Here is a 13,987-nt window from a genome sequence, read left to right as displayed (position 1 = left end):
GCGACAGCAACCGCAACAGGAGCAGCTGGTGGCCTCCGCTCAGTTGCGCAAGCATCAGCTTTCTTGTGCAGCTCGCGCCGCACTGCTGCTGCTGCCAGTCGGGCAGGCCAGATGGCACTACTGCATAAACGCCCGCTCTCTTGAATTGCTGCTTCAGCAGCCGAAGAAGCACCATGAGCAGCAGGAACAAGAGGAAGACGACCAAGAGGCAGCAGGCATTTCCGTAGAGGCTGCGGCAGCGGTCGAGGCATTCGCCGAATGGACATACAGCTCTGGTTGCTGTATGATGTGGCAGCCTAGGAAGTGACTAGGTTGGTGCACACCTCTGCTGGCGAAGCTGCTCGATACTACCTCAAGCGTTCCGTTTTTTTATCAGTATCTCTGGTCATGCCGAGACGGTGCCGCAAGACGCGCAGTGCACCATAAAATGGTACGAAGTGGCTTTGCACAGGTGCTCGGCTGAATCTTATTAATATACCTTAATCTGCCTTTATATTGCCCTATACCTAACCAGGAAGTTGAGACTTAACCAGGAACTTCAGGAGGCTCGGGAGTATCATAACCGCTACTTTGTTTGGCGCCACTTCGCAAAATGACTAGGGAGCAAGCATGCCGGTCATGTTGCGTGCCCTTTACTCTTCGTGTGTGCCGTGTTCCTGTCAACGTGCTGATCTTGTTTTGGCAGTTCATTGTTTTTCATCTGCTTCTGTCATGCCGTGCTGAGGCCTGTTGTAGTTTGTTCCTCCCGCATTCAGTGAATGACTTTCCTTCCCACTTCATGTGTGCTGCAAATGGGGCGGTTTCACATCCGCAAGGGCAATGCAATCGCCACCTCCAGAGTTAAGTGGCAGTTGTCCCATATATGCTTGTGGAGTTTGTGTGTTTTCCAGAGTTTACGCAACCCGACAAGCACAGACAAGGACCTTCGCAATCCCACAAGGCGAAGCTTAATCGAAACGGCAACACAATTAGATGCATGGCATCAGGATGTCGCATCGTGCAAAGAGGATCCAACGTTGGCCGAAGAATCGCCATTAATGGAGATATGGGGGCGTGTCACCAGCCACTGCGCCTGGGCGTATCTTCCCGTTCCGTATACATACAGCCTAACGCACAAAACACACAGCTGCCGCAACGTGAAGCTCATCCTGTCAGCTAGCCCGCCCGCGGAATGGTTCATGACTGTCAACACCGCAAAACACAGTCGGGGTTTGCAAGTGCATTGACGGGCTGGAACAAGAACATGAAGCTTAGCCAAATTTGCAAGGTCCGTGGAGCTTGGACCCTGTCCTCGCTCATCAGGTACCGTGAACTCACCGCCACATATGCAAAGCATGGAACTGCTTGTCCACAATTGTTTCCGCAGAAACGTCACCCCTGGCTAGGCTGTGCTAAAAACGTAGGGCAGGATAATTATTGTTCACAGGAGCAAGAGAAGCAACGATTCGGCACCAGTGAGCGAGGGTGAAATAGAAACGAACAAATGCGCAGGCCACTGCTAGCACGCACGCAAATACAAAGATTATAGGGTTCACATCAGAAAACGCATGAGAGGCTTCACTACGGAAAGCTGCAAATGCTCCCCCGCCACTGCTGGCGATGAGTGGCTCCGTGTAATGCACACTACACTCCGCCTGCTTATAGCGTGTAGAAGTGCATCCACAGTGGGATTCCCACTTCAGTACCCAGCCACAGGCTGGTTGCCCAGCCCAACAAATGAAGAAGTATTGAAAATATTAAAGTACATAGGCACTCCCGTCCTGTGCCTCAAAGGTAACTCCGCATATCGGCGAGCCTTTTTGCCCGTCGACCAGTGGCCACTACGGATCCTATGGAGGCAAATAGCTCACTTCCCTACGTGCCCCTTGAAGGCTAACGCGGGAGAGTTTGCTTTTGAAGTCCTTGACGAAGAAACGCAACAAAAGAAGTGCGAATATTACATAGCGTACGAAAGGGGAGAGCAACTTGAAAGCCGAGCATAATCCCGGTTTGTCGTCACGCGGAGAGCACACAAATTAGTAACGAAGATTGTGCTTTACTCCCTCGTTTCGTCAAGTTTTACCCTCAGGCTTCCAGTAGTATGTGCCTGAAGGCTTGCTCCTGCAACACTCGTGGAGTCCCCGGAGTGAGGGTGCCGGGTTTTTTTCTTTCCACGCGGATGCTGGAGTACAGGCTAACCTCGCGCCCCCTCGGCGACAACGTAAACTCTCCTCCTACCATCTCAATTGTTGTTTCTGGCCATGCGAAACGCAGTTGCTGCGGTCGTGATTTGGTCGCCATGCGGATGTAGCAGGCGTGCGGACAGGGGCACGCTCGGTGCGGGGGGTCCCGCCTGTAGGCCTCCTGCGCGATCTCACATATTCATCCAACGGTGGAGTAGTACCAATGGTGTCCCTGTCCTGAGCGCTTCGCGCTAGGGGAGAATTGAACTTGCCCTCCGACGGTTCCACTGATGAAGTCGTGCGCATGGTTCGTATTTGTTCGCATTCCTAGTGAGGCAGACTGGGCCCTAGCACCACAGGCTCTGCATACAATATTCACAGCATCGTAAGCACGCGACGTTACAGCAACAACGCAATGCTTGTTGTCTACACTTGCAAGCCCATGCCTTAGATTATGCACTGATCAAGCCCCAAGGCGGCAGCAGAAGCAACCGAGCTTACAACTATATGGAGCTTAGATCCGTAGAAGAGAAGTGGGCCCACACAGGTACAGTGGCTTCCTTTCACGTGTACAGTAGGTAACAGTTGTCATTTGGACTGGAGTAGATGAGCAACTCCTTTCCTTCAGTGTATATTTCGCCGTCTGGTGCAAGGAGGACTGCCTTCTGAACAAGCCGAAATACAGGAAAGCGTTTGCCCAAATTTACCCAAACGTAATGCCTTTTCTAAGTCCGTACTATATGCTAAAACAAATTCTCTTGCAGCATTCTCTGCAAGACCACACAAACATCCCTTCCGGTTCTGTCCGTGCAGCCTCTGCCATATGCCCCTGCAGCTCTCTCTATTCATCCTAAAAAAATTGTCCCTCTGACCCTCCGGGGTACCCCCTTGTGTAGCGTAGAGCTTTACTCGAAGAGTTCTGCCGTTTTGGTCCATAAGCATCAATCGCCCCGCATCCGTTAACGCATTAAGGCAGCACTGCGGCTGCACATGGCAGGTCCTCTTGCCTGCATTGCCGAACACCCGAAAAAATAGCCGCTCACAAAACCTGTGTTCTGCTAAGGCGCCAGCGCACACTCACAGCATGCATTGCAGTCAAGCAATAAGAGGAAGTGGTGTGGTGTTGCAAGCACGTTCCTTTGCATTCGCGCATCAGTATACGGCGACGAGGGCATCCGGAGTTCCTTATACACTGCAGAGATGTAGATATTTATACGGCGCCAAAGCGTCACCCATCACTGAGTAGACGCGTGCAATCTCCCTTCCTCACCCCTCATACGCAGCCCGACGCAGTGGCGCTGCACTTCTTCAAGCACTTAGCCACGCAAGGCGGGGCATTATGGGAGACGGCGACTGGGCCTCTTAGACACCCTTGACTATCTCTGAAGTTTGCGCCGGTTAGTTCAGATGAGGCGACGGCATGCTGTTGCCTGAAACAGCTGCGGCCCGCAAAGAGCCTTCAACACCAGCACCGCTACCATGGCCAGCTGCGGCTCCATGCTGTGTTCGAAAGGCTGCTCCTCCCGGAAGTCACCGCAGTTTTCGAACGGAGCCAACACTACCAGCCTCGGAATTGTCTGCAATGGAGACAGGCCAAATACGTAAAGGAGGGCCCCACCCAAGAACTGCATCAGTGGCGGCGGCGGCAGGCGGCATGGCGTGCTTCTGTGGACTTCGACTGTAAAGAGATAACCTCGGATTCCTGGTGCCAGTTATTCACTGGTTGTTCATGAGTATCTGTATCATCCGTGCTACCGTCACTTCCACTTGCGCGCGCCGGCTGGTGCCGCAAATGCTGCATCCCCTATGCTACGGCTGCTTTGGCTCGGTCCTAGAGAGATGGGGATGGCATCTGGGTCCCCTCAGTAGCACATACAGGTCTTGCTGCTCTCGCAGCAGACGCAAACATGTGCAGCACCAGCTGCTGCGGACTTATGCGGGGAGGACGGGCAACGTATTGAAGGCGCGCACCCAGCACCTAGTGCAGCAGCAGACACTGCTGCTGCTACTGCTGTTGCCAATGCTGTTGCTGCTGCATCCGTTTCATTTCCACCAGACGAGGCCACCCCACAACCTACCGCTGCAGCAGCTCCTGCTGCTCCACTGGCGTGCTAGGATCCCTGAAAAGCGAGTGCATACTGCATTCTGTCTATAGGCAATCTGTATGCACAAACACTGTGGACAGTTGCTGGGAACATTTGTTTGTGTACTGTCCGCGGACTAGGGGTGGATAAGGGTTCGTCTTTCACTTCATTTGCCAACATCACAGAGACTATGCTATATTATGGTCAATTTACTGGCCGCCGGCAGGCATTCCACAAGCGGACATGCGGGGCTATACTCCCCATCATACGCAGAGCTGCAGAACCCCCTTAAGCTGAGAGGGGAAAGTTGGTCTGACATGACCGGCAACGTACCCGGGTGCAACGCATTGCGCAAGGGTGCACTACATGCAAGCAGAACAGAATCTACTCTGCGGCGAGCAGGAATATTGTAGAGAATTGTTGAAAGCCTATTCCTGCGTGCATGTTACCTATCTGCCTGTAGGCTGCCTACTAAGTCCGAGCAGGAGTGTGTGTGCCAACTCGATTCATACTTTCCTACTTCGGACATTATGTAGCATGCGCAGACTCCCAAACTGCAACTCTGTCGCAGCGGCAGAACCCTAAAGCTGAGCTACAGAGGCAAAAGAAACAAAGCAAATTTACCGAGAAAGGCAACAGAAAGAAAATTTCAAGTTCTTTTAGAAAAACAATAGATAAAGACGAGCACGAAAAAACGCGTGACACCGGGGCCCGTTGTCTTGGGCCGACAGTTTATGTCTGCGGGTCACAGCAACGGGAAAACCTAAAGGAACGAGAAGACTGAATTTTACTGACCTAATTTAATTACAGATTGTTGAGATTTACTTTCAGGTACACACTATTTGTGTTCATTTTGCCAAATCCTTCGGTGCAATGACGTGGAGGGAGGGGAGAGCCCGCGGGTCTGCACATGCTCCTCTGTGCTGGCTTTGCGTCTTTGTTCTGGTCAACGAAGCGCATTAAGCTTATTTGAACCTCTCCTACCTTGAGATTAAAACAAAGGTGGTGCCTCCGCAGCTCGATGTGTAGAGGCAGATGGACGCCCTGCCTGTTTTCTTGCCTCAACGGGCCTTCGGGCCTGATGAGAGCACCCAGAACGTTGTGAAGGGCTCAGTGGCACAGGAAGAAGGAAGTCTCCCAGCACCACCAGCAGAAGCAGCCACCCAAGATGATGCTGCACGGTGCGAAACCTTCTTCTTCAAAGAAGCCGAAGTCGTGCTGCAACAGCTGCATACCCTTTCCAACCTTACGCATGAGGCAGCAGTACTTGTTGCTGAAGATGCCACGTCAGAGGAAACAACACCTCCAGCACCATCATCACCAGTAACACAGCGTGCACCAACACCAGCCACAGCAGCCCCAGTGAGAGCCACTACCCTCCATGCAAATGGCTTTACGGGTTCCACGGCCTCCACGGCCGACATACAAGCAACACAAGCAACAGCCGTGGTAGGGACAGGAGCAGCACAGGTGGAGCATTTAACGGTGCTGAGTGTGGACTTGTGGCTGCAGCGGTTTTCCAGCACCGCTGCAGCGGTTGTCCATACACTTGAGCGGTATCAGGAGCAGCCTCAGCTTCTAGACCCTTATCTCCCTCAGCAGTTGGACCTCCTTGTCCAGCCCATCAGGCGTCACTTGTCCCTACTTACACAGCATCAGCAACAACAACAGAGCAAGCCTGCGCGTCGTGGATGGCAAGCAGCAGTGTCTTGCTGTTGTGTCCGCATGCTGCTGCACCTGGTGTACGTGCACTGCAAGGTGAGGGGAACTAAAGAAATTCGATCATTGTTGCCGCAAGAACCCGAGCTGCTGGAGCAGGTGTTGGCGGCTGCATATGCCCTGCAGCAGCAACAACATAACCGTGGAAGTGACGACGCATCATCTGCAGGGATGGCACAAGATTCAGCAGGAACTGCAGAAGCAAGGGCAGAAGCAGCTGCTGTTGCAGTTTGTCTGAACAGCGCACCGCTGTGGAGTTCTGTCTTTGCGCTCTTCGCTTGGCTTTCGCTCCTGGTGCTGGCACCCTTCAGTTTGTTGTCTCTAGACTCCAACAGCAATACAAACCAGCAGCAACCACAGCTGCACACCCAGCAACAGTGGAATCAGGGGCTCCAGCAGCGAGAGGAAGAGCAGCAGTTGGAGCTGGCTGGAGCAGCAGATGCACCTTTAGGCTGGAGACTACTGCATTTGGCTCTTTGCAGCTTCTCTCAAGATTCTAAGGCAGCTGATGCTGCTGCGCTACTGCTGCAGTCCCTTTTCCGAAGGCCAGACACACATCAGCAAGAGCAGCTTCTTTTACGAACCTTCCTTCGCCACTGCGAGCTCAAACTGTGGAGCCTTGACCAGCAGCAAGAACTGCCGCCGCAGCAGCAGCGGCACGAGGGGGCGTGTAGCCTGTTTGGTAGCGAGCAAACTAACGGCAAGTTGAATAAAAATACTCACAAGAAACATTAAGGGGTCTGCCGCTGCTTATTGAATTATTAGTCTTCTTGTGTGTCTCCTGGATGCTGCTTGAATCACCAACTTTGTTCTCTTTTGACTAGCTTTTGCTTTGTTCTTCGCAGCATTCGCGGCCCTGCAAAAGGTGCTAAAAATACTTCGCTCAGAAGATGCAGCCCCACTGCTTCCCAGAATCCAGCGGCTTGTCTCGGCGCAACAGCAACAGCAACAGGAGCAGCTGGTGGCATCCGCTCTGTTCCGCAAGCATCAGCTTTCTTGTGCAGCTCGCGTCGCACTGCTGCTGTTGCCAATCCGGCAGGCCAGATGGCGCTACTGCGTAAACGCCCGCTCTCTTGAATTGCTGCTTCAGCAGCCGAAGAAGCACCATGAGCAGCAGGAACAAGAGGAAGACGACCAAGAAGCAGCAGGCATTTCCGAAGAGGCTGCGGCAGCGGTCGAGGTATTCGTTTCCCTTGCTCTTCAACGCCTCGCCGACTCCGACAGCCGAGTTCGTTGGACAGCAGCAAAGGGCCTCGGGAGGGTATCTCTGGCGCTTCCGAAAGAATTTGCTGAGCAGGTCAGAGGCGGCAGCAGCAGCAAAAGCCAGAGACGCTACAATAGCACTGCTTCGGCAGAGCTGCTGCTGCTGCAGGATTGTCGGTGCAGCAACACTGTTGGAGCAGTAACATTTCAGGAGCCTCATTGCAGCTTAATGCACAGCAGCGGTGGCCGAAAAACCCCTATAGCATTAGGAGCAGGAACACTCGCAGAATATGCAGCAGCACTATCAGCATCACTTGCGCCTGCTAACCCTGCGTCGTCGCAGGATCTAGTATAACTTGAGCGTTTTCTGTGGTGGGGCTGTTCAGGTTTGCTGTGCAGTGCTTCAGAACTTTGAGGCAGAGACCCTGCCGCTGTTGCCGAATGCAGCGAGCGGTCCAGCGGGCGAAGAAACAGGAACAGCAGTAGCAGTAGCACGAGAGGGGACGGCAACAACGAGCAATGACAGTTTGTGGAGGGAGAATATATCAGGGGCTTCATCGGCTGCTGGAGAAAGGCTATTAAGCGGCACATGCCTCGCGATTGCAGAGTTGCTACGGCTGGGGGCAGTGCAACAGCAACAGCTGCCGCGGGCGCTTCGTTTCTTATGCCGGGGCGTTCTGTACGCTGGTCGAGTCAGTAGTAGCAGCAGTGCTTCGGGTGCATGCGTCAGGGATGCTGCTTGCTACGGGGCGTGGGCGTTTGCCCGCTCATACTCAGCAGCATCAGCAGACTTGCACCTGCGACGATGCCTGGGGCGGCATCTGCTACTTGCTCTGCTGTTCGATGATTCCATCAGCATTCGTCGTGCTGCTGCTGCAGCATTTCAAGAGATCGAAGGAAGACAAGGACAGCTACAGCAGGGCCTCAGTATTATTACCATCGCGGACTATTTCACTGTCGGCAGTAGACGCAGCAGTTTCCTGACAGCGGCTCCTGCCATTGCTGCTCTCGAGCCTCAGCTAATGGACCATCAACAGCAGCAACAGCAGAAGGAACAGCCTCTGTCTATAGTTCTACTGGAGTATTTATGCTGCCGGGTGTACAGGCACCCCGACCCACAAATGAGGCAACTGGCTGCTGCCGCAGCTGCGCGGATCATTCCCTTCGCAAAACCGTATGCGGCATCGGTATGTCTTTCATTCAGGGGACAAAGACGGCTTGCAGCAGCAGCAGCAGCAGGGCGTTGCCGTAAAGCAGCTTGCAGTGCACCGTCTTCGTCTGCGTTTGCCAATGGAATGGATTTCTATTTTCATTTGTTTCCGTGTGTTGTGCCGCCGATGGATTTCTGCTGCAGGTGCTGCTGCCGCTGCAGCTCCAGAGGCTGCAGCAGCCGAGCGCCTTTCTTGAAGAGTTGCACGGTGCCTACCTGCTGCTCGCCTCCCTTGTGGAAGTATTGGCAGCAGCACCGAGTCCTGCTGCTTCCCATGCAGCAGCAGCTGCTGCGGGGCGTGCAGCAGCAACCCAACCTGTGGCAGGCGTTACTGCAGAGCTAGGCGGGGAAGGCGGCGGCACAGATACGACCAGAGTTTCCCCCGCAGCAGTAGCTGCAGCAGCAGCAGCAGGGATAGTGGATACATGTGTACAACAGCAAGTACGGAACAGCCTTGTTGTCTTTGAAAAACAACGGCCCTACAGAAGGAGAGGGGGAGACCTCTTGAGGGAAGCAGCCTGCAGCTTCATGACATCCATTGGTGGGGGCACGGCCGCTCATCAGCAGCATTAGCTGTAGCAGCAACTACATCAGCTCGGCAGTAACAACAGCAACACCAACACAGGGGTAGCAGTAGAATGACCAGCACGCCTGACAGCGGCAGCTGTCACGGCAGACGTAACGGCAGTATTGATAATTTTCTAATTATACTGAGTAGGAGAAGCAGCGGAGGCAGGCGTTTCGTAGCTATGCATCGTGTTCTTTGGTGCTGCTTCTGGTGCGTATGTGAGTGCAGCAGCAAACAGCTCGTGGGCCTTTCGATCGGCGACTTGCAACAGATACTTGGACTCTTGTTTCGACAGCCTCAAGTCTTTTGCTACCTCTGTTCAGTACGCAGCAGCAGAATCCATCCGTGCTCTGCTCCTGCACCGCATGCTGCCTCAGGAGGTGCTGCAGCAAATCTTGCCCAAGCTGCTGCTGCTATTGGAGCAGCAGCAGCAAAACGTCGCTGCCCGCAGCGGATTCCTCCTTGCTCTGGCTGCGCTGCCTGCTCCTGTCTTTCGACTGGAACTGCATCAACAGCAGGTAGCGCAGCAGCAGGAAGGAAACGGCACAGGGGACGGACAGAAGAACAGAAGGAGGCAGCAGCTGTTGACTGTTCTGCTTCAGGAAGCAACGGCTCTGGCTCCTTTAGGGTGTCCATCTTTGAATGATCCAAACACCAGACGAAATGCCTTGTTATGCCTTTCCTCCCTGATAGAAGCAGTTTCCCCAGCGCATGCAGCAGCTGAAGCAACAGCAGCTGAATCAGCACAGCAAGATTCAGGTGCCACCACAGCAGCAGCAGCTCGAGATGCAGTATTAGCTGCAGCGATTGTCGATTGGGAAGCCATTGTGAGCTGTTTGGAGGCGTGCGCTGCGGATTATTCCGTTGATCAGAGGGGAGACGTAGGCAGCTGGGTTCGGGAGGTTGCTGCTGAGGTTGCAGCGCTCATTTTAGAATCATTCCCTTGCTGTTGTTGCATGAGAACCAGCAACGGCAACAGCAGGAGAAGCGATGGTACTGTTGCCACTGTTGAGCAGCAATTGGCTGGGGAACAGGAGGAGCCGCCTGCTGCGGTTGGGCCGAACCTGCGACAACGGCAGCAGCTGCTGCAGTTGCTGCTGCGGCTGTCCTTGGAGAGCCTCACGCGGACGCGAAGCAGAGCTGCATTTCTTCTCAGCCGTCTCCTCGCTCCACGGGCAGCTGCAGCAACAGCAGCGCAAATGTTCAAAGTACATGCTTCTGCAGCAACGTCTGCAGATATGTCCTGCTCCTGCTACCGTTGCCAACGCACTTGTTTGTTATTGCTGCTGCTGCTCTCGCTGCTGCTGGTTCTGTTGTTGGGTCCGCCGATGTCTTCGCTTGCTTGCTTGAGTTCCTCGCGTGTGATTTTTTTAATCAGCTGCATTTATTCCTCGAGCTAATTATACTAACGTTCTTGACTATTCAATCACATATATTTGTTGTGCTAATTTTTCGCGGTTTTTTTTTGATCTTAGGCTCGGTGGATATGGCATCGTGTTTTGTATGAAGTTGCTTACGAGTTCGCCGCGCAGCCGCATGTGGACGCTGCTGCTGTAGCGGCTGCGGCTGCTGCTCCCAACCACCTCGACCCGCGCTGCTGCTGTACTTCCTGCGGCAAGAATAGTGGCATCGGCGAAAGCAATAGCAACAGCAGCAGGTGTTTGATGTCTCCGTTTGTGCCGTCAGCAATGCCGCTGCTTCAGCACGCCTTCGGTTTGCTGCAGCTGAGGCAGCAGCAGCTGGACGAAGGGCGGTCAGAGGAGCCGTTTGCTCAGCAGCAGCTCTCGTTTCTTCCGCCGGTGCAGCAGCTGCAGCAGGACACCAACAGCATGAGCAGAAGCGGGAAGGAAGAGGCCATTGCGCGGTCGTTTGTGGAGGGTGGTGTTGCGGCTCTACAGCGTACTCACAAGGCAGCAACAGCTCTCCGCTTGCAAGTATTCTGCGATGCATTCCAGGTGTACAGGCACATTACACCGCTGCTGCTGCTCCGACAATTTGCTGCTGCCGCTGCTTCAGGAGCTGCGCTGGGCCTCGGCGCTTCTCTCGGTAGCGCAGCTGCCAGCATACAGGGGGGGGCTTTCAGCGCTCTCCTGCTGGCAGCTCGCATGGAGCAGCAGCAGCCGCAGCATCAACGGAGTATTGTAATTGGAGACGATAAGGCAACATATACGGCGTTGCTAGCAGAGGCGTGGCGGGCACGGAAAGAGCAGGAACAGCAACAACTGCATCATCACCACCAGCAGGGGCGGGGTACAAAGGAGCAAGGGACGGTTGCTGACGTCGGCAGTGCGCTGGTAGACGTGCTGCTCAGTACATGGGAGCAGCCTAGCAACTCAGCAGCAACGGAAACGGCAGCGGCGGCATCATCAGGACCAACAGCGAAGGCTGGCCACGCCGAGTATAGGAGGAAGCTACGGGAGGCAGCAACATCTGCATGCGCTTTGCTGCTGCAAAACAACTTCGTTGCAGCTATAGACAGTGAGACGAACAGTGAAGAAATGCATGCAATCCCTATGTGCGTATCCGTATTTGAAGTGCTGCAGCTGGAGAAGCATGCACTAGGTGTGCTGATGCATATTCAAACTGGTGTGCTGTTTTTGTTTTTGTTGTGCTGCTGCTGCCGCTGCTGCTGCAGTGCCGCGGCTGTTGCAGGCACTACGGCACATGGTGGGGTGTCACAAAGGCAAAAGCAGTAGCAGCAGTAGAAGCACGCGGAACTTCGACATGCTCCGGCGCACGTGTATTTTGGCGGTTTCACTTGCTGCTGCGACGACCTGTACCACCCCATCAGCAGAAGCAGCAGCAGCAGCAGCGCACGCGCAGCGCGTGAGCGCATGCATAGTCATCAACTTTTTGAGGCACCCGTACGCTATCTAACCATTTCCAAACAGTTCGGGCTGTTCTATGAAATAGCTGTTAACTCGAATTATGTGCATCCCCTTTTGACGCTGTTGTTGCGGCGTCTGCTGCTGTCTCTAATAGTGGTGCTTCTGCTCCTGCTGAGAATCGTGCTGCCTTCGCTATTGTGGCTGATTTGCAGGTTCCCGAAGTTGAGGGTGGTGGCGGCGGAGCAGTTATACTCGTTTTTGCTGTCGCTGCCCCCAGAAGATCAGTCCTGCCCACAGAAGCATCGAGAAGAAGATGAAGAGGAGGTGCAGCAGCAGTTGGCATTCAATATCCCGCAGCAAAAAATCGACAAGGCTGTAGAGTTACTTATTACCACTCCGTGGGTGCAGATAATGGAGCTGGATGCACAGCAGCAGCAGCCGGTGCAGCCGCATACGCAACTAGTGCAGTTTCTGAGCCTTGAAGTGGAGTGGCGAGAGTGTGAGATGTTGTACTTTTAAATTTTTGTCAGTTGGATTGATTTTGGTTTGTTCATATGTTTAAGTTAGCTTGCTTCTCGCCTCCGTTAAGGATATGCTTATCAGTTGCAGGAGTCAGGTTTCGCCCGTTTTAACCATTCGGTTAAGTTGGTTCACGAATACTAATCGCAGGATAGATTCGTTGAGGGAGGGACAGTGATTATTAGAGCTACATTTATTTTATCGTTTTTAATTGCCTTTGCTTGCTTGCCTAGTTGGTTGATAGGTCAAACGCGCCTAGTTGATTATCTACTTATTCGTTTTCTTGCCTATTTAATTGATTGTTTGATTGTGTGTTTGTGAGTTTGTTTGCGTGGTTCGTTGTTGGTTCCTTTGCTCTTCTGCACACCTGCTCATTTGCCTTGTTTATTCAGTGTGCGTTTATCTGTTTTCCTCTATTTCTCTCCGGTGCTGTATTCAGTTCCCCGCTAATTTATCTTATTCAAATGTGATTATTATTAGTAGCACCAACAATATTTGTCCCGTGCTGAGGACATTAACTGCACGATGGATAGGCCGTGTGTGCTGACACACGGCCTATCCATCGTGCAGTTAATGTCCTCAGCACGGGATAAATAGTGTGTCAGCATCTTTTAAGGAAAAGGAATCTGTACCTGAGCTATGTAATAACTATATATATGTATATCTGTATATATTAGTTCAAGCAAAATTATGTTGTTCATTGATTTCAGGACCAAAATGCGTGTGAGTACCTGCGTGAGGCGTGCATGCTGCTTGCATGATGGATGGATGCGTGCATCCATGCTTTAGTCTCTGCCAGTGCCCCGTAATTCCAACTATCTGCGCACTTTCTGGCATGCCGAATGAATAACCGCAGACAAAGCATATAGCACACCGTTCTTGCGTTGTTTGCCTGTGCGGTAGCTGCCACAGCTCGGGCTTCACCTAATTCCGCACATCAACAAACCTCCCTCCACCGTACGCTTAGAAACATGCCCAAGTTAGAAAACAACATGATCCATGATGGGCGCACAGCTCCACACTAAAACATGAATGCTCACAAAGCGGCGCATCACATGGAGTTGCAAACTATATAGATCTATCCGGATGGAATCCTTTAGTGCCAAATAATTACAACTACTTGAGCATTTTGCGGACGAACGAACGGTCAGCTGCAGGCTGTGGTACGCACTATCCCCGCATTGTTGGCCTTTGTTGTGTGCCTTGTAGCCATGCACCGGAGGCAACGCAGCACTACCCGGGAACCAAGACATGCGTTGCTGCTCACAAACCTGTCTAGCGAGCCTTAGCGTGAGCGAACAGACACCCCCAAATGCCAAAACGTGTTTCATCACGCGCAGCTATCTATATACTACAAAACTAGTGGCCAACGAGGAAGGTTTTCTGTGCAATAACAAATCGCCAACGGGACTAGCAGTGACTATTCCAGCTGCAGAGCATTGCCCTTGGCAAACCCTATTTAAAGTAGCCAATCGAATGTACGACTATATGACGGTGATTAGCGATATAAAATTTCAATCTCTGTCAGTGTTCCAAAATTCATAGCAGCGGCGTTCTTCTCCCACCGCAGAACCAGCGGCGAGATAAACACCGACATGCCCACCTCTTGTAAACAGTTCAAACATACCCGCTAATGCTGTTCATTACACGTCGGCTGGCATATGGTGCAATACAAAATCTTACAACCTCTACGG

General features: G+C 52.9%; 1 protein-coding gene across 1 annotated transcript; it reads left to right on the top strand.

Annotated features, from left to right (window-relative positions):
- Positions 1 to 5,281: 5,281 nt before the first annotated feature.
- EMWEY_00028010 (beta-tubulin cofactor d, putative) lies at positions 5,282 to 12,293 on the top strand (the record flags this gene model as incomplete). Its single annotated transcript, XM_013478203.1, has 8 exons — positions 5,282 to 6,635; positions 6,811 to 7,262; positions 7,555 to 8,355; positions 8,523 to 8,919; positions 9,175 to 10,154; positions 10,422 to 11,424; positions 11,582 to 11,810; positions 11,987 to 12,293. 8 exons carry the CDS (start codon positions 5,282 to 5,284, stop codon positions 12,291 to 12,293), a joined length of 5,523 nt encoding a protein of 1,840 aa, XP_013333657.1.
- Between the last annotated feature and the right edge of the window lie 1,694 nt (positions 12,294 to 13,987).

The sequence above is a fragment of the Eimeria maxima genome, genomic scaffold, assembly GCF_000499605.1.
Source record: "Eimeria maxima Weybridge genomic scaffold, Emw_scaff316, whole genome shotgun sequence".
In the NCBI taxonomy this organism is placed as follows: Eukaryota; Apicomplexa; class Conoidasida; order Eucoccidiorida; family Eimeriidae; genus Eimeria; species Eimeria maxima.
Note: the sequence above shows the minus strand (reverse complement) of the source record. Positions and strands in the feature narration are given on the sequence as shown.